The following is a 19,821-nucleotide window of genomic DNA, read 5'->3' as shown; positions in this document are numbered from 1 at the left end:
TACTTATTTCCCAGAGTAGCTTGTTGTGATTATTCAGGCTATATTCGTCACTATGGTGAAGCAAGAGGTTTCACTGTACCTACTTCCGTATTTGCATAAATTCAGTTCGCAGGGCGGCAGCCTTTCGAATCGACAAACTTGTAATTCCTTGAAAATAATTTGGTAAAAACTATTGATGTATATTCATATATACTACGATGGATCTCTTGTTATTTATTCAAGTAAGAAATAAAACGCTCTACTTTCCAAATATTTTAAGTGAGGCGTACTCTTAGAACGCATGCGCAGAAAAAGGGACAATGAAATAATGCCGACAGTTAATATTTTTTCGTTTTATCAACGATATTTCATTATTCTTAAAGGCTCTTTCTTATTAAAAAAAAAAGTTGTGTATTTACTTCAGAAAGACGTGTGTCATGTACGATGTGTATTTTCGTCCCTACTGGACTACGACTGGACCAAAAGACTTTCTTTTTAAACGACTCTCTAACTATCTTGATTTATCTTCATCTTTGGGTACAATCAGCGCTCCTCGTGGCGACCTCTATCGTCATCACATGGTCACGACTTTGCATTGCGTGCTCGCCCCTCGTACGTCACGGCCGTTTGAGAAATGAACGGATGCGCGTGTCCAAAGCAGACAAGTTCCATCCAAGCTAAAAATAGTTTGTACCTGGAATCGGTAGGTTGTGGTACATGTCTGATGACGTCATGCCTGCTTTTTTTGTCAGGGAGTAAATTGACCTTTTCTACGGAGCCACCGCTCTTTGTAATAACGCTTTCGATTTTCTGACTTTTTTTCATGCATCACCGAGTATGTAACATCTGTAAGCTTTGTTTATTGCATGCAGAGCTTGCAGATATGGACTGGTGTGGAGGGGGACGGGGACACGGGGGGGGGGGGAGTTGGGGGCTGGTTGCTGGTGAACATGATGGATCAGATGGCTCTTGCACGTTGCAGCAAGAAGGTTGGAAGGAAGGAAGAAAGGGAGAAGGGCTGACGGGTGTCCATGAAAAACATGATTGAACTTTCTGCAAGCTCCAGCCAGCTGAATGGGGCTGTGACGGGGGGATTAGTGGCTGGGTCCGGGGTGGGAGGTGGGGGTGGGGCTATGACTCATACTCTGTATCTGCCGACGGTATGTACGGCCTCAGCTCTAGATGCACTGATGCGTGTCTGAGACAAGCCTTGAATGATTGGTGTTTCAGAGACGGTCCCCAAAGCTAGTCCTCCTCCCGCTGAGCTGGCTGATTGACAGCAGGCTCCTCTGGGGATGCTTCCCGGGGCTCTGCTGCATAAAACAAACACTGAAGTCCTGGGCTCAACCCCAGCGCGCTGTGGTCTCAGTCCGTTTGAACACTAACTCAGCAAAGTCCTCAGTCTGTGCACTCAGGCTCCACAGTGCGAAGCTTTTAGCTGATGGTTGTCATTCTCGCTCTCAGCTAAGCAAACATGGAGCTGCCACACTCACGAGAGCTCTCCCTGTCATCTGTGAACGCCCCCCGCGCCACAACACACGGCCCCTTTATCATTGTTGTGACTTTGGACCGCTACACACACACACACACACACACATACATACGCACCCACACGCACACACGCACACACACACACACACACACACACGCGCTCCCCAGCCATTACTGAATGACGGCAGGTCGCTATGGAAACTGCGTTACGCTCCGGGCAGTCGGAGGAGAAAACAAGAGCGTGAGGACTCGTTTCGGTCCTCATTTCAGCACCACGCGCCGCCTGAACAGCGCCCGAATGAACTCGCGCGCAGACTCCAGCCTCGTTTACCTCAGAAGAGACGGATCCGCATCAGCACCGAGCCGGGCCAGGGACTCCCCCACTCACACCGTGGACCTGAGGCTCTGTGGATACTTTAGGTTTTATTCCGCTGCCAAGACAGGAGCCAGTCGCTCCTTCAAAAGCCACAGCAACAGGTAAGGAGCTTCGACTCCGTGAACTCCAATGCATTCACTTCTGTGTGGATGCTCGAAGCAAATATATCAGACTGTTTTAGTCTTGGAACTCAAACATATAACTGTCCTTTATCCTGTCATCGACTTTACTGCGCTCAAATGACACCTCAGGTGTAAGTGGCAGAGATTAGGTGTTGGAGTGAAGCCCAGCAGGGCAGAGAGAAACTCAACAGGGCTGTGGATTATGTCCAGTAAATCATAGTCAGAGATGAAGTGTGAAACTGTACAAGAAGGTAAATTATAACCTCCAGCTGGTGTTTATCTCATAGAGAAAGAACTCCTGTTCTCTTAAAAATGATCTTCAGGGAAGTTTAGAAGTTGTGTTTAAAAAAAAAAAAAAAAAGCAATACTGTGTTTTTACACTATGCATATGAATGTATTTTTACAAAATATTTACTCAGTAGACAATACAATTACCCTTCCCTGTGTAGCAGATATATGTTGTACTTCAGGATTAACCATAACCTGTCATCCTCATTTAAGTAAATGACAAAGAAATACATTATGGTTTAGATAAATGTAGGTACATTTTATAATTTTAAAAAGCCAGGGGCACATATGGATCATTGTCATAGTATCTAGGGTTTTCAGAATATATGTCTATCCACTCTGTCCTATATGTATTAAATTGTAGAAATGGACAGAGTTGCTGTACATGCAGGAAAGAATTGTTCAGTTTCCTGAGTGCAACTTTGCAGAATCTGTGGCAGGAGCATTATTGTTTGTGATTATTCAAGACTTAGTTTAGCATTTATTGGATCCTCATATTTCTAGGGCTCTCAGTGGCCATAGATTATATGTGAGCTGAGCTGATACGCCTGGATGAGTCACTCAGGCTGCAAGTTTGCAGAAGAGTGCAAAAGGGAGGGAGGGGGAGAAAGAGGGGCCAGCTGGAAAACAGTCCCGCAGTGCTTCTATACCTCCCCAACACATTGTTCCAATATACATATGACCAGAGTCGACATCTGGAACTGCATTCACCACTTCTAGGTGTATTATTCTTATTTTCTACAACCTTGTCAGAGAAGTGTGCAAGTAGAAGCCTCATCCAGCAGTTTTTATGGGCTCTGTGTTCTCTTCTGTCTCCTGGTAAGGATGCATGATTGTTTTTGATTGAACGGAGATGTTTGCCTTTTCAAAGCTTTACCAGTGATGTGAACTAGTGTGGTGAGAGCGTTAAAGTACTCTTTGGTGACGTGTGTGTAACATGGACTGAACATTTTATAAACACTTCCTATAATAGATTGTTTGTGGTTGTTACAGACTATCATTCCCACATTTATGACAATCTGTTACCAGAAATCATCCCATTAATGTTCATTAGTATCCCAATGCTTATCCTGCTAGTATTGACAATTCATACCAATTAGCAGCATTCAGCTTTAGCCCTCATTGGCAACTATTGATCAAGGCAAACAATAGGTCATAATGGGCTGCTATTAACCTCAGTTGCACTCAAACACAAGCACTCACTCGCTGAAACACATTTGACATATAGCCACAAAACACATTAACTCACTTATTAGAGACTCTGCTGACTAACTTGGTTAGGGAAATGTTGTTTGGTTTATTAAAAAAACGAGTCTTGTTTGTAGAGCTTGATTGATGTAGTCTAGATGCAGAGGCTACGTGCATAACTGCCAGGAGGATTACAGATGTGAAATCCAAACAAAAGTATTGGTCGATATTAAATCTCACTTTGTTACAATTTGGATTACAATTTGCAAAAGATGCTACATAAAAGCTTGTGTGTGCTCACATGAAAGTGTGGGGGGAGTCATTGTTGTTATTGTAATCTGTACACATCATGTGCTACACGCATAGACAAAAAAACAGATGTGTGTCTTTAATTAGTGACGTTGGTGTGATTAATGCAGCCTGCTGGTGATGACTCATTCAGCTTAACCCTTGCTCCTCTGGTGGAAACAATCAATAAACAAGGATTTAAACTGGCTCATTGTTGTTTTTGTTTTGTTTATCATACACAATAAGTGTAGTGTAAAATAACAATACATTTCCATAGTATTTATAAAGTTTGTAAAGTGCATGATGAGCAAAAACAAAAGAGCTGCATGGTGTGACATAAGTTTTGTTTGGAAAATGCTGTAAAGTGTTTCAGATTATGTGATTTGAGTTGAGAACAAAACTCTTACTTAGTTGTGATCTGGTGAGACAGTGGAGGAGGATTCCTGTGCAGCACATATTACATGGGTCCCTCCATGTGTCGGTTTGTCAACACAGCAGTTACATTAGCATCGTGGAAAAGCTGTCAGCCAAACTGTGAATGAGAGACAGCAGACTGGTAGGGAGTAGGAGTGAGTGTTAAGTGTGTGTGTTTGTGTGAGAGACAGAGAGATTTGAACACATAGCACAATTTGCTGGGGAGTTGTAATAAACTCCTCTGCCCTACTTCCTTCCCTTCAGGACAGCAGCATGTCTGAAACCAAATCCAGCCAGCGGTTCCACAGTCTGAATGCTGAGCAGGTTGAGGTTCTCCATCAAGTTCTGTCGGAGGTGGTTCCAATTCACGGACGTGGGAACTTTCCCACATTGGAGTTGCGTCCTCGAGACATCATCATGGCTGTGCGGGCCAGGCTGCAGAAACAGGGAATAACAGTGAGAGATGTTCGTCTGAACGGCTCTACGGCCAGCCACGTCCTTGTCCGAGACAATGGAACAAGCTACAAAGACCTGGACATCATCTTTGGAGTGGAGCTGCCCAGTCAGGAGGAGTTCCAGGTATGATTGATGTCCTACTTTGTCATAAAAAAGGAGCAGGTCAGTGTAATAAGAGGTGAAGAGTTCGGATCAATCCCCTGCATTAACCAGCATTCACTTTGCCATGCTTTCCGTAACTGTCTACTCTTGCTGGGGTGTTGCGGTATTGATTTTCTTGATGTTATATTGACAATTATGTTGCAATCCCAACCATAATCAAGATGTTGTACCATATGGCTAAAGCAATGATCCCGATTAAAATGTTGAAATGTATTATACAGAAATCAAAACTACAAGAGTATTACAATATGCAGTTCAACAGTAGACGTGAAATTGCGCCTTGATTGCAATATCACGTTATTGCCCTCTTCTTCTCCCAGGTAATCAAAGAGTCAGTGCTTGGCTGCTTGCTGGACTGCCTACCTGCCGGGGTCAACAGGGAGCGGATCAGCAGTGCAACAATGAAGGAGGCCTATGTCCAGAAAATGGTCAAGGTCTTCAATGAACATGACCGCTGGAGCCTCATCTCACTTTCTAACAACAGTGGCAAAAACTTGGAGCTTAAATTTGTGAGTGCTTTGAGGAGGCAGTTTGAGTTCAGTGTCGACTCCTTCCAGATCATTCTGGATCGTCTCCTGGAGTCGTACATGCAGCAGGAGTCACAGAATAAAAGTAATACTATTGATGTTAAGGACCAGCCTGCCGAGAATCTGAATAAAGATTCTCCCTCTCCGCTTGAAAAGGCCACTGCTCCAGAAACAGATGGGACCACCAGCTCAGAGGAGACTCAGATCGCCCAATCACAGCAGAGAGATGAGGTACATGAAAAGGGATCGCAGACAGACATCTCACAACAGGCTGGACATTCAAACCAAATGCAAGAGTCCGATGTGGAAAAAGATGACAAAGAGAAAGCACCTGCAGAGCTGAAAGAAAACTTAAATGAGCCAGATGTCTCTGACCAAACATCTATAAACCTTTTGTCAGAGAATAAACAAGCCTCTAAAGAAACTGAAACAGCAACTCAAATTGAACTTAGACATGAGCCAGAGCCCTCGGACAACGACAACTGCTCAGTGAAGGTGGAACAGTTAGAGAAAATCCAGCCCAGTGATTGCCAGCAACCAGCACACTCAAATCACAAGGAACTCTCCGTCCAGAAAGAAACATCTAACCACAAAAAACCTCCTGACGAACAGAAAGATCTCTCAGAGGAGATGGGTAAGTCCGAGGTGCCAGAAGGCTCAAACAAAAGCCAGTCAGAAACTTTAAACCTGGCAGAAGAATCACACTCTACAGAGCTCTCCGATGAAGCCGACTTCCCTAAGTGTTTCAGTGAGGATGAAAAAAGCAATGAGAGTGATAACACACGGCAGGCTGCAGACACTATCACAGCTCCTCCACCTGATAAGGTAGAGACACAGTTAGAAGATGAAAGAAACCAGGAAACAGAGGCAGGAGAACAGATGCATGCAGAGAGGGAAAATAATTCTGAAAAAGGCCAAATGGCAGAAGGAAATTTAGTGTCAGAAGCAGAAGACATTAACAATACAGAGGGTATTGATTGCGTCTCCTCTTCCATATCTCTTACATTTCACAACACACCGATAACCGGCACACAGGATACAGCAGAGGCTCACAGCACAGCAAACACAGATAACTTAGAAAAATCAGCCAACCTACTTGATGCCATCAGCCCTCCAGATACTCAGGATACTGTACCTGCACCATCCAGCCTTGTTTTTGACAAAAAGACCTCTCCTCCTTCTTCTAAGTCCTCAGAGAGACTATCTCACATGGTGGTGCTCAAACACTCCTCTCCTAAGCCTCCTCGGAGGATGTGTAGGAAAGTTACCCCCGTTCCAGTTTCTGAAAGCAAACCTGTCACAGCACCAACTCCAGAGCCCAACCCATGTCCCAGCCCTGAGCCTGAGACAGCCTTTAACCCCGCCCCAACAGCTCCCAGTTCAGGCCCTGCCCCAGCAACCAGTATCTGTACTAAAATAAACCCTGGGCTCGAGCCCAACCCGTCCACTGACGTAGCTACAAACCTAGACCTTACCTCAGATCCTGATCCCACCCCTGATATCGTCCCCAGCTCTGCTGTGGACCCCATGTCTTTACCTCAAGAGACATTGTCCTCTCAGATGATTACAGAAGATTCATGTGAGACAAGTATTCAGAGCTTAAAAGAGTTGCCATCTCCGCATGCTGCTTTTGATGAACAAAGCCAGTCCTTGCCTCAAGAAATGGTCTCTACATCCAAACAGTCAGAGCCTCCAGACTCAGTGGACATGTTAGTTTCGCACACTGATGCATCCAACTCAAACACCCAAGAACCTGTTCATACCTCAGAAACTGAGCTTAGTGATGATGATGAAAATAGAGAACAATGGACCAAAAAGATGGAGGTGAACGAACCAAACATCAGCCTGCAAGAGACCACAGTCTGTTCCCCCTCCTCTTCCCACTCTGTCACCCCTCCTGTACTCTGTCTCTCCCCTCCCTGCCTCACACCTTCACCCCCCAGCCTCAGCCCTCCCCCATGTCCTAGCCCTCCCTCTCATTGCCTCTCATCTCCAATACCAAGGACCGTCAGCCTTGCTAAGAGCTTCAACTCTCCGCCCCTGAGTTTCAGCCCTAGCTCATCTTGCCTCAGCTCACCTCCATATCTCACACCACCTATGCTCAGCATTAGCCCTCCTCCACTCTGTCTTACCCCACCTTCTCCCTGCCTCAGTCCTCCCCTCCTCTGCCTCACTCCACCTGTGGAGTCAGACGACCTTGTACCTCAGGTATCTTCAGACATGGAGCCTTTGATACTGAACCCAGACAGCGAGAAGATTGGAGAGTCCTCTCCTCATCCACGAGTTCCTCTCCTGCAGCTGGAGGATGAAAAGGAACAAGATTACATCTCGTCATTGCCTCAGGTTGCAGAGCCTGCCTCTTTTCCAATCACAATCCCGAGCTCCACCTCACACACGCTGACTCACTCTGAGTCTGATGGCCCAGGGGAATCGGCACCTCCAAAAGCTGATGAGGCATCCAGCTCCATGCCAGAAAAGGTAACCACAGACATGACTGAAGAGAGCGGGGTTCCCTGGGCTTCTGGTTCCGTCCCTGCTGTCGAGGTCCTAGCAGAGAGCATGTATGGTGACTTTGAGGCAGCCATGGACCACCTTCGCTACCGGCTTATTGCCACTAGGAACCCAGAGGAGATTCGAGGTGGTGGCTTGTTGAAATACAGTAACCTGTTAGTCAGGGACTATAGACCGGCCAGTGAGACTCAGATAAAGACCCTGGAGCGCTACATGTGCTCACGCTTTTTCATTGATTTCCCTGACGTGCAGGAGCAGCAGAGGAAGATCCTGTCCTACTTGAAGAACCACTTCATCGGCGAAGAAAGAAGCAAGTACCAGTACCTGATGACGCTGCGTCGAGTGGTAGACGACAGCACAGTGTGTCTGATGGGACATGAGAGGCGTCAGACACTGAATATGATTACAGTGCTGGCGTTGAAGGTTTTAGGAGAGCAGAACATTATCCCTAACACAGACCATGTCACGTGCTTCTACCAGCCTGCCCCATACCTTGCAGAGCACAGTGCCCCCTATCTTGCAGAAGCAAGCTATTGCAGCTACTACATACCCCAGGGGGGATCAACTCTGCTTTACCAACCTTACCCCTTACACCTGAGCACACAGACTTGACTAGTCTAAAACACACAGACACACACTTGATTACACATGATGACACAACTGAGCAAGGGGAGTTGCTCCACCATGAAGGAAGAGCTGGAGAGTGAAAATATAATCCAGGGATAAACTGTTTGGTCTATAATAGACTTGTGGGGGTGGGATTGAGTGGGTTTTTGCAGTTAACTCCCAGAGTTCTCTGTAAGGTCCGAACATGATTATATGAAATTATATGGGCATTCTTGGAAAATAATAATTCTTCCGATATTAGTGAAATTCTGGAAAATGTTGTATGCACTGCATGATTTATAGCCCTTTGGTCTTCTTGGGAAACCAACTGTGCTGTTGACACTCACACGCAAAGAGACATACACGACTAGTGAAAAGCTTGGACACACTTTCTCATTCAAATGAATAGGAAAGTGTGTCCAAACGTTTGACTAGTTGTGTATACACACATGCTCTTGTGCAAACACACTTCCAGGTTCTTGAATTGTTGTACACTCTTTTCATGTTCTTACTGTGTTGTTCTTAATGGGTTTGTTCAGAATGTGGACCTTGCCTGTGGTTGATATTGTGCATGGATAAATTAGGACTGTTCTCTCACTGCCAAATACTGTGTGACTACTATGCTTCTTAAACAGTTTAATGTAATTTTGTTATTCCTTTACTGAGGAGGGTGTATTCAAACAAAGAAAAAAAAAAATACAGAGGGATAAGTCTACCAATGTGTACAGTACTTTTGGCAAAAGGCACGCATGCACAACACAATACATACACACAAGCGAGCATACAGCACAATGTATGCACACAAAGTTTGACAATGCATGAGTAGCTAAATACACTGATCACATCCTGAAGTCAAAGCAAAGGCTTTTAATTTAATAATAAAATTATCTATTTTTGCAAGACTTTCCAAGATAATACTCAGTGGTAAACAAACTGGTTAGTTCCTACATAAAAATGCCAACAACAATGCCTTTGCAATAGACTGTACAGCGTATTGATTACAGTATATTGTGTGCAAATACACTGCATTGTTTCAGGTAAATTGTGTTAAGATGTAGTGCTTGATTTCTTTCCCTTGTGGAGTCTTTTCTGTAATCATGTGAAGTACTGTACCATCTAGTGTTAATTTATTGAAGCAAAAGTTTACTCTGTGGAGGTGGTCATGCTATAACCATCTTTTGGTCATATCTTAACATGGCAGATGCACATCTGTTAAAACCGAAAAAATGTATATTTAAACTTGTCAGATTCCTCCAAGCACGAATAAACATTCTCTGATCTACTCAGTCAGAATCAGCAAGTTTAAATCCACCTCAAACCCATTTCAATCTAAGTTTAAAAGCTGTGTGACAGCATCTATGACCAAAGATGGTTCGGTAGGGAAATTAAGTGCCTAAATGTGAGACATGATGGCATGTCTTTATTTCACTGCACTGGGGGTGTCATTGGGGTGGGCTCTGGAGTTGGGCTGGGTGTGTGTTCAGTTGTTGACCCCTGTTATTGCTGCCTGTTTTAGATGTCTTCTTTAATGTAGTCCTTTGTTGTGGTTTGTTCATGTACATTTTGATAAAATAAAGGAGAAACTCAACAAACCACCAGACGTGAGAGAAACTGAATTTTTTCCAAGCTGCTATGCCTTCAATTTAAATAGAAAGATAGTTCCCATGTCACTGCAGCCTTGTCTTGTCTCTCCATTCCCATTCACCCTTTCTTCTCCTATTCCCCCAAACAACAGGCAGCACAGCTCATGTGTCCTCCCCATGATTACGACGGTGGCCAGGTGTGAGGCCTCTTATCACAAATCACTTGTCCTTCAGATGTGTTTGGACCCGAATGACGCACGCCCTACGCAACAGAGAGGGCTCAACAATGTATAAATGTGAGGAGAATCCAGCTTGTGAGGTGTGAGAGAGGAGAGGAGGGGGCCAAATCTGTGTGTGTGTGTGTTTGTGTGTGTGTGTGTTTGTGTGTGTGCCCGCTTCAGATGGGAATGTGTACGCAGAGGTGGTATCAGGCGGTCCCCCTCTCCACCTACTAACTGAAGACACCCTCAGTGTGTCAAAACAACAGGGCTTACTGGCTCTTTGTCACCACCCTTTCCTCCTTTTTCACACCACTCCCAGTGGGGGTGGGCTTTATTTTATCATTTTTTTTTTTTCATGTGATGGTAGGTGACTGCATGGCCACACTCCATCTCTTTACACACACAGTAAAAGCTCACTTTTGTCAATGTGCACATGGTTGTAAATATGCGGCTCTCTGGGAGAGAATGAGAGTGTATGATCTAATATGGTCTGTATCAGTGTCTCACAAACCTCTGAGCCACTCTTGTCCACTTGAGGTTTCCATAGAGACAGAGACAGGCGGCTTGTGGGTGCAGAGAGCATGACGGAAAACAGGGAAGACCCACACATTGAATGAGTGGGAGAGATATAGAAACAGGAAGAAAAAGAAGGTGGGTGAAACAAAAAGAGAAAGACATTGACCAGAGAGATGGATGGATGCAAAAACCGAGTTGAGGAGGAAACAGAGCGCGAAGGACAGAGTCAGTCGGGGGTGAGGATGGGGGTTGGGGTGAGGTTATAGATAAAGCCGGAGCAGGGGAGTTGGTGGGGAGAGCGTGGGAGGTTGTCAGGCCCTCAGTCACAAGGGAGTTGCTGTGAGGTGGCTGCAGTGACGGCAGCAGTGATGTCAGAGTACAGGGACACACACACATATGTGTACGAGCATGCACACACATACAGCTGAACGCACATTCATTTTCTTAATGGGCTGCCCACCCGTCCACCCTAAACAAATATTTTCAAACTTACAGAGACAAAAACAGAGAACATCACCCACACATCAGCAGCTTTCTCTATTCATCTCTGGCCAATACTTTGGATCTGACTGCCATCATACAGGCTTTTTATTTGATCAGATTTCCCTATCTTTAAAGTAGGGATGGTGTAGGAATAAAAGTAAAAACAAAAGCAATCAAGTTGGGCTGAGTGGAATATTAAGTGTAAGTCAAGATAATTCTAGACATCCTATTGCCCAAATGAATTCCTTTGTAACAGTGTGTCAATTACTAGTCCCTCTAAAGTGTCAGTTAAAAACACAATAGTACCATCATGATTACAGAGCCCTTAGCGAGACTCACTTAATAGACACCGTGATCATTTGGAAGGGATTTAATGCTGATGAATACCAGGTAAGAAGATGGATGCATAGTATCCACCATTCATAATTTCCTCTCTCCATTCACTACAACCTCCCCCTCCCCTTAACCCATACCACCCATGTCCTCCGCCTTTTTCCTCAACCCTCTACCCACTGTGTGCCTCCCACCCACCTGCTTCCCTGACTACTATGACTCAGTCATCTCCCAGTTGAAAGTACAGGAGGATAAAAACCTTGATGAAAAACAGCCAAGAAAACAGTTTTACTCAAGGAAATACAGCAATTGGCAAGACAAGTGGCTGCTGCATCTTTAGTTCTCGTACCGCCCACAATACAGGCACACACACACACCACTTATTCCCCCTCATCAGGAGTGCATACTCACTCACACACACCGCCCCCACGATGAAATTGATGTACTATTACTTTATCCACTAATTCATGCTTAAGAGCATGATTGGGAGGGCAGTGGGGAGTGTTTCAAAAATAGTTTTTCATTTCTCTAGATAGAACTCTGTGTCGTCACGACACTGTGACATGGGTGATTTCTTAAAGGCGAACTTGCCAAATATGCGCCACACATAGAGCCTGAATCAGAAAACCATGAAGAATCAACCCTGTCACTCATGTTACTTTGATATTGTACTTACAGCTTCTACCCCTCTGTGCTATTTGCAGCCTCACGTTGTACCATAATTACATACTCCTCTTTCTCCAGTCCAATTGGTGCACTGATGCAGAATGTAGTTTGACACAATTATGTTTCCTAAATGGCGTTTCTAATGACTGTGTCTCAGGTATCAAATCCATTTAGAGCCATTTGTATCATTGAGACCTTTCTTTCTTAATTATGCAAACTAAAAGCAGCATAATGGATTATAACGTTAACCATGTGACAGAGACACACACTTGCGTAACAGTCAGTCAATCAGGCAGAGAAAGAGGCAGATTTACAACTGACAGCGTGAGAGGTTGAATTTACTGAGAGAAACAGCTCAGCTGTACATGCAGCAGGCTGGTGTAGATTATTTATTCTCACAGAGCACCTCATGTACCACAGTGTCATTAGTCACGTATGTTTTCTGCATCATTTGGCCTTAAAGTTGAGTAAAAGTTTGCTGATTTACTGAACATTGATCTTAAACATAAAGATCAGTCCGTTCTTATTCCAGATCCTTGTGATTTCTCTTCCCATGTGTCTACAAATGTCAAACTGAACTGATTAGACAGAGCATGGTTTTGAAATAGACACACGTGTACAAGGCAGACAGTTTATTAATGCTGTATGTCAGGACAAAACCAAGCCCTGAAGTTCAGATCAGGAAGCCAGTGGTCACTCTGACAGAATATCAGAAGTTTATTGTGTCAGGCTCATCGATTCGTAAAAGATTTCATTTTCCTTGAATTTAGACCAAGGGGTCAGTTCACAGTGGGTCAAACAATCAGATCAGTAAGCACAAGTCAGCAACATCAAAGGCATACACAAGGACAATGACTGGACCAATCACCCTGACCATCTGTACAGACCATCTGACACAGAGGGAGGTGAGAACACATCTTACATACAAGGAGGAGGGGAGACAACAAGAACCAGATCTGAGGCAAAACGGTGGGGACCGGTACTCACACAGGTGGGAAGCTTAACTACACACAAAAGTCTCCAACAGTCCACACAGCCTTAAACCCCATTGATCATGCAGCTACATGAACATGGTTGTTCACTGACGCGTCCCACAGTAAGTCCTGATGTGAATTCAACACGTCTCCCGCTTTGTGTGGCGGAAGAAAGGAGTGAATGAAACGATGTGTGATGGTGTCAATGGACCTCAGACCTGTATGTCTGAATGTGGCTGTGTTTGTTTGTTTGGGCTTTTTTTTGGGGGGGGGGGGGGGGGGGGGGGGGGGGGGGCTGTTTGTGTGTGCTGATGTTTATGCCGTGATGCGGAGTACTGTTGTTGTTTGCAGTGAAGCATGCATTAGCCTGGGACTGGAGAGGGAGAGCAGCTCGGCGGTATGTATGTGTGTGTGTGTGTGTGTATGTGTCTGTCTACACCGATTGACGTCACAGACGCCCCCTCATTTCCATGTTGTCTGCGTGCGTGGAGAGAATAGATCCCCATCTGCATCCCCCCCCCCCACTCTCTCCTTCTCGCCCTGCCTCTTCCCATTCACTCGCTCTTGAGCATCCCACCCCCGTCCATCGCTGTGGGCCGAGAAGATAAACAACACAACACAAACAGGTTAAGACAGGCAGGCAGCTCCGTCCTCTAAACACCAAACATCTGCCCGTCTCCGGCGTCAGAGAGGTCCGGTCTGCAGGGAGCCGGCCCGGCACCTGATGGCAGGTGCGCTCATCCACACAGCAGCATCCCTGGTGACGATGGGACAGCGTTTAAATCTCATCCTGGTAAAAGGTCATCCCCGTCCTTTAAACCAAGACCCCCCCCCCCCATGACACACCACATGCACATGCACACGCTTATCACCCCCTCCCCAGCTGGCAGACCTTGACCAGAGTGGAGTAGACAGTGGATGTGAATGGGCGAATGGAGGGGGGTGGGGGGGTGGTTAAAAAGGGAACACGGCTATTTTAGTCACACGATGGGCAATGAGAGAGATGAGGGTGCGCACCGGGAGGGCGCAGATCAACCAAAGCAGACGAGCAGGCAGACCGGCAGATGGTTACACAGACAGTTAAGCATGTAGACAAACATTACGTTCAGGCCTTCACAGACAAAACATTCATTGATACCGGTCTAATTAGCCCTTTACTGCCAACGACTGTGTGTTTTCTGCGTTCATATCAAAGCCGCCGTGAGGAGGCGGGGAGCTGATCGCAGGAGACCGGAGGAGTGGAAGGATCAGTGAGTTAGTAAGAGCTGGGGGGGGTGATCACAAAGAGCTCCCAGATGAAAGGAGTCAACGTGGCGGAGATCACAAAGTTTCACTTTCAGATTAATAATGTTAATAATGTATTTCCGGTTTCCCCTCCCATTGCTGCTCCTTATCAATAGATCAATGGATCAGCGTCAAGGCTGCGTCCAGCCTGATCAGTCCCTCTTCACCGAACTGTCTGGATGAAAACAGCTTGAATGGGAGAAGACCTTTATCAAACTGATTGTGCTGACGAAGGTAGATGAAAGCCTGGAGGGATCCACGTTATGGCAGTTTGATGTCTTTGCCCCTTACTTTTAAACGGTTCCTGGTAATATGCCCCAGTAAAAGTAAAAACACAGTTAATACATCAGCTAATAAATTGGGAGCTCCCCTGAGCCCCACTGGGCTCTATCAGCATTGCGCCTCTGTGTCTGCACGAATAAAGAAAGGGCGAGGCTGCCATCTAGTGGAGCTGACACCAAACATCACTCCGCACTGTACAAATATCGACAAAATGGTGCCCGGCGCTCGGCCATGACAATGCAGGTCAGAGGAGCTGCAACCGCTGCACTAAAGAGCGGAAGACCGGTCAGCAACAAATGTAACCTCGCTGTCAGTGGAAAACACGTCCACTGATCCACAGGTGCAGCTGGAGCAGCTGCTGCTGCAGGGTGTACAACAGGGCTCTTGGTGCAGCCACTGGCAGCTTATTAAATCCTTACATTTGTCTTTTAAATGAGGGAATTACAACTTTTGTATATGTTTCAAGCACAACTCTGGTTTGAAAGATTCCTCCAAACATGGAAGCCCAAGCACATTTACATTCCCCATGGCAGCGGGCAAATGCACACACACAGCCTCAGAGAGCCTTTTCAGTGTGTTGGTAGAACAGACTGCATGCATTTTTTCATGTCAGCTTCTGCGAGGCCTCTGATGAATGCTCAAACAAAATATAGAGATGTCTTTTAATGATATTGCTAAAATAAGCTGGTAAGGTTATATTTTTTGTGAGTTTTAAGAATGATATTGTTCACAACGCCCATGCTTGAGTTTGTGTAGAGATAAATATGAATTTGTGAAGCCTAGAGAGGAGATTATGTTGGATGAACAGATGCTGAATACTCTCTTCATTTGGCCTCCACTGTAATTCAAAGTGTTAAACCCTCCATTAATCTAGATCTGTTACAAACACAAGGGCACAGGCTTCATGAGAGGCCTTCATTTAGTTCTTACTTACTTACTTACTAGTTTTTACTATACTTGAATGTTTTAATGATTCATTATGAGAATGACTCCTTCTTAAAGGATGCAAATGAATGAATGAGAGTCTCTCACACTAAGAAACACACTCCTTATCAGGGAATATTGGACTAGTGTCCCAGCTGGTGACCTTATGCTCACCTGGCCTCCCTGAGGATCTGTAGCAGCACTTGTGTGGAACAGTTCACAATGTGTTAAAAGCAGATTACAGTGTCAGTAGTCATATTCAAGTTCAAACTGTCAGATAAATACTGACCTAACACCTTTCTCTGTTCTCTGTTCAGACTCAGAATTTCACTTTCAAAGGAAATGTTGTATTTTTCTACTGAAATGATATTAGACGCGTTTAGTCAGTGCTGAAGTCTGCTGTACATTGGCAACTTCCTATTTAAATGAATGTGACCATATGCATTCTACGCCTGGTTGTTGCATTTCCTGATACAGGTGATCACACAAACGCTTACATGGTAAATAATTCAGACTGCACATGAAGTTGGGTGAGTACATGTTTAAATTTTCATTATCGCATGATTTGTTAACACAATTTCTTCAGAATGGTGTGCATGCTAAACTGTTGAGAATTTGATAATAATAAAGAGCTCATACTGTGCAAAATGTCTGCAAAAAAATGCAAAAAGAAACATACTCAAGACACAGATTCGAGGAAAATTCCCAGGACTTCTTTTTATTAAGAGAATTTCAGAACATAAGAGAGGGACCAGACACCTGCATTTGTCAGAGAAGGTTTCCAAATTCAGTTGCTTTAAAAAAACCAGAGTGTTTAGAAAAGCTGACATGACAGCGTGGATGGAGCAGGAGCTGTTTTACACGCAGGGTCGTCTAGGAGACAGGTCGGAGGCAATCGCTGTTCCCGGAATGTTTCACATGTTCGTCTTCCTCTTTCTTATGGACAACACTCTTCAATACGCCTTTTTTTTAAAACACGATTTCAATGAAAAAAAAAAAAAAAAAAAAAAAAAAAAGAAAAAAAAGAAAAACAAGACCATGAGACAGAAGCAAAGGGAACTCACTGCACATTTAGAGGTCTAAAAGAATCACCCACATTAACATGGCTGAACCGTTAATAAAACATGGATAAAGGCTTAACTGTAGGGGCAGGAAGGTCTAATCTGTGGAGGAAGAAGAGGGAACAAGGGGGAAGAAAAACACGGGAATACACAACTCACGACATAGCCAATCCGGCAGGGACACACTTTCTACACCAAACAAGCCTTCAACAATCATGAAATGCCATTTAAAAAAGATTTTAGTGTGTTCATCTTGCTTGCAGACACTTGATATGACCACTGCAAATCTGCAAGGCGCTCCATAATCAGCTTTGCTTTTTGTGCTAAAAATCTGTACGGATACTTATAAAATCATTGATAAAAATATTCCTCTGTTAACAATACGCCTTGGAGGGAAACCATGTGAGAGACTTGGGGGGCTGGCTGGCTGGCTGGGGGGTTCTGGGGGAGGGACTGTAGAGGAGGAGGAAGCTTGGGCAGTGGTGCTACTCGGACTTGGCCTCCTCCTTGGCCTCCTCGGGGGCTGCCTCCACCTTTGGAACAAAGACGAAAGGCCATGGTCAAAAATTTAGATGTTGTGTATCTCAGGTATACAGATCCCCACTTCTCCAGCTGCTGAGAGCTTTTTCCTCCGCTCACCTCATTGGTCTTGGCCTCGCCATTCTCAGAGTGGTTTTCCTCATTTGCCTCTGCCTCTGCATTCTCCTTTGCCTTCTTGGTCTTCTTGTCCTCCTTCTTATCGTTCACAGCCTTTTCTTTCTGCATCGACAACAGGACAGAGGAGAATAATCACACATTATCCGTAAATTGTAATTCAAGTTCACTTAGAGGTATTTGTATATATGTTGAAGTTAGTGTATCCTACCTTTGCTGCCTTCTTGACCTTTGGTTCCGGCTTGGGTGGGGCCGGTTTCTTCACAGCAAAACGAAAGGAAAAGGAGTGAAGGAACAGCTACAATTACACACTAAAGCAACATCTTCTGCACATTCTTTTACTATCCAGAAAACACTGAAGGACTTTGCTTCCCATTAAGACACCTTTTTAGGTGAATGGCAATGAATCAAAGTCTAAATTAGTCCCTAAAGGTAAAACTTTTTAAATTAAGATATTGTCAGTGCCTCTTTAACTTTATATAACACTTATTTAAGATGTTAATTGGGGAATTTAAACAATATTAGCCTACTAAGTCATAATTCTTAAGAGCCTCTATTATGCCAGCTACTGGTACTTGGTTAAAATTACAAGTAGATACCTGTATAGAGGTTTTAAGCAAACAGAATTACAGTTTTAACATGTGCCAACATTTATATATGTAGTTTTAATTGTTTGAACATTTATTTTATCCTCTCAGAAGCATGTTTACCATGTTTATATCTACCTAAGGCACTACATAAGTACTCTTTGGTGATTCTTAAGCTCAATTTTGTAAAAATACCATGTTTAACCATGCAGTTATGCATAGCAAAAAAATTAAGCTCAACTATTTGGGAAACCAAAATGTACTTCCATACTTGTTTTTGCTTCTCTGACAGCCATGTTTGGTTTGATTTGTTCAATTCCATGTGTCTCTCAAGAATCCTACAATGTGTGGATTGATGAGTGGATTTTTATGTACTGTGTCTGTTCAGGTGAGAGTTTAATGACATTTTGTGTGTGTCTTCTTACCGCTGATAACCGAGCTGATCTCCTCTGGGGCTGAAACACAACAAGAACTCTTATCAACAGGCTTTTATTTTGATTGGCACTATATTCAGGAAATGCACATTTGAATTAAACACCAAAGTGCCTCCTTTTAGACAATGCACCTGCATATCTCACATACTCATTGAAACTGAATTTTTATGTCCTGGACAAGGTATTGCCCAACATGTCTGCATCTTACCTCCTCCTTTTCTCCTGCTTCTGTTCCCTGTGAGTGGAAAAACACAAAGATGACAGGTTAAAATACTAAATAAATTAATACAGCATTAATGTATGTTCATATGGCGTTTATATCGAAGGGAAACAGTGTCTAAATGCTTCAGGCACATATTATGGACAGTTACAGACCTGCTGAAAAAACTTTTGAGTTTCATGTGAAAACAAAAAAATATTTCACATATAGCTAAATTTAATGGTTTGGAGCCCGGTGATGTGGAGGGGAGGCGTGATTTCAGTAATGGGCTGTGAGGCCTGAGCCATGCGGGTGTCTGGGAGCGTGTTTTGAGGGCCCCGGCCCTGCTTTTCCCTTTCACTCCCCCATCTCTTTCTCTCATTCAATGCATGAAGCTCAGATTTGAAAGCTGGCGCGGGAGTCTCTGAGAAGGGGGAGGGACCTGCTAAGGCTCGCGCGCGCCACCAGGCGGCCGAGGCGCGCCATCGCAGCCATTTGGGACTATGAACAAAGAGAGAAAATATATAATTTTATCGAAACGCGACGGCGAAGGTTTGTTTTTGCGGTCAAAATGCAAAGTAAGGGCACTAAGGCATTTTCTGGCGGCACTTTTGGCCGGTTTGGTGGCGAAATGGCGATAAGTGAGGCGTTTGTTCTCGGTAGGTCGGCGACGAAGGTGGACAAGAGCTGCAAAGCATGGCTGCTGCTTGTGCTTTAACTGCATGGAGACCGAGAGAGACTTCTGACTCCCCAAAGGACAGCGGCTCTCACTCGAAAACGCAATTTAAAGGCCGTGTCCGAGCAGGAAAATATTCATTCTAACACGTAAAAAATGTACATTATATCTAGATAATAGGCAAAAATTCCCAGTGAGAAATAACGGTTATACATTGCGTTATAATTAAGTAATGTCTCAGAGGGATGTCTTCACAATCGTTTGCATTGCACTAAGAGCTGATATCCGCCTCAAACAATTTTTATTATTTTCAGAATACGTACCTTTCTCTTGGGCATGTTGATCTCTTGGAGGTTTTCTTACAAATACAACTAAAAACAGTTTTTCTTAGTGGGTTCAGTGCATGTGAAGACGAGTGTCTCCCTTATGCTCGGCAGTGTAGTAAACACACTGGAACAGAGAGGCGAGTGGTTGAATGGGGGGAGGGGTGCGGCTAAAGGGATGATTGATAGGCGCTCAGCCAATCAGGTGACGCC

The 19,821-nt window shown here is 44.5% G+C and overlaps 2 protein-coding genes across 2 annotated transcripts; one reads left to right on the top strand and one right to left on the bottom strand.

The window, feature by feature from the left end:
• Positions 1–1,648: 1,648 nt before the first annotated feature.
• On the top strand, positions 1,649–8,414 carry tent5d (terminal nucleotidyltransferase 5D). Its single transcript, XM_029513317.1, has 5 exons — positions 1,649–1,947; positions 4,144–4,153; positions 4,411–4,725; positions 5,085–5,390; positions 7,836–8,414. The coding sequence occupies exons 1-5, from the start codon at positions 1,649–1,651 to the stop codon at positions 8,412–8,414; spliced, it is 1,509 nt and encodes a 502-aa protein (XP_029369177.1).
• Positions 8,415–16,365: 7,951 nt separating this feature from the next.
• LOC115049632 (non-histone chromosomal protein HMG-14A-like) lies at positions 16,366–19,758 on the bottom strand. Its single transcript, XM_029512008.1, has 6 exons — positions 19,609–19,758; positions 18,619–18,645; positions 18,402–18,431; positions 17,601–17,648; positions 17,375–17,494; positions 16,366–17,268 (listed from the first exon to the last, which is right to left on the bottom strand). Exons 1-6 carry the CDS (start codon positions 19,621–19,623, stop codon positions 17,221–17,223), a joined length of 288 nt encoding a protein of 95 aa, XP_029367868.1. The 5' UTR covers positions 19,624–19,758; the 3' UTR covers positions 16,366–17,220.
• Positions 19,759–19,821: the final 63 nt, after the last annotated feature.

This window comes from Echeneis naucrates, chromosome 10, assembly GCF_900963305.1.
Source record: "Echeneis naucrates chromosome 10, fEcheNa1.1, whole genome shotgun sequence".
NCBI lineage: Eukaryota > Metazoa > Chordata > Actinopteri > Carangiformes > Echeneidae > Echeneis > Echeneis naucrates.
This window is presented reverse-complemented; position numbering and strand designations above follow the sequence as displayed.

Bases quoted from the DNA above. Each gene is read 5' to 3' on its own strand.
- tent5d (XM_029513317.1), top strand. From the start codon at position 1,649: ATGACGGCAGGTCGCTATGGAAACTGCGTTACGCTCCGGGCAGTCGGA. The intron at 4,726-5,084 runs GTATGATTGATG...TTCTTCTCCCAG, and splicing joins CCAGTCAGGAGGAGTTCCAG to GTAATCAAAGAGTCAGTGCT. The intron at 5,391-7,835 runs GTTAAGGACCAG...CCTGCTGTCGAG, and splicing joins ATAAAAGTAATACTATTGAT to GTCCTAGCAGAGAGCATGTA.
- LOC115049632 (XM_029512008.1), bottom strand. The intron at 18,432-18,618 runs GTAAGATGCAGA...GTTGTGTTTCAG, and splicing joins AAGCAGGAGAAAAGGAGGAG to CCCCAGAGGAGATCAGCTCG. The intron at 17,649-18,401 runs GTAAGAAGACAC...TTTGCTGTGAAG, and splicing joins GATCAGCTCGGTTATCAGCG to AAACCGGCCCCACCCAAGCC.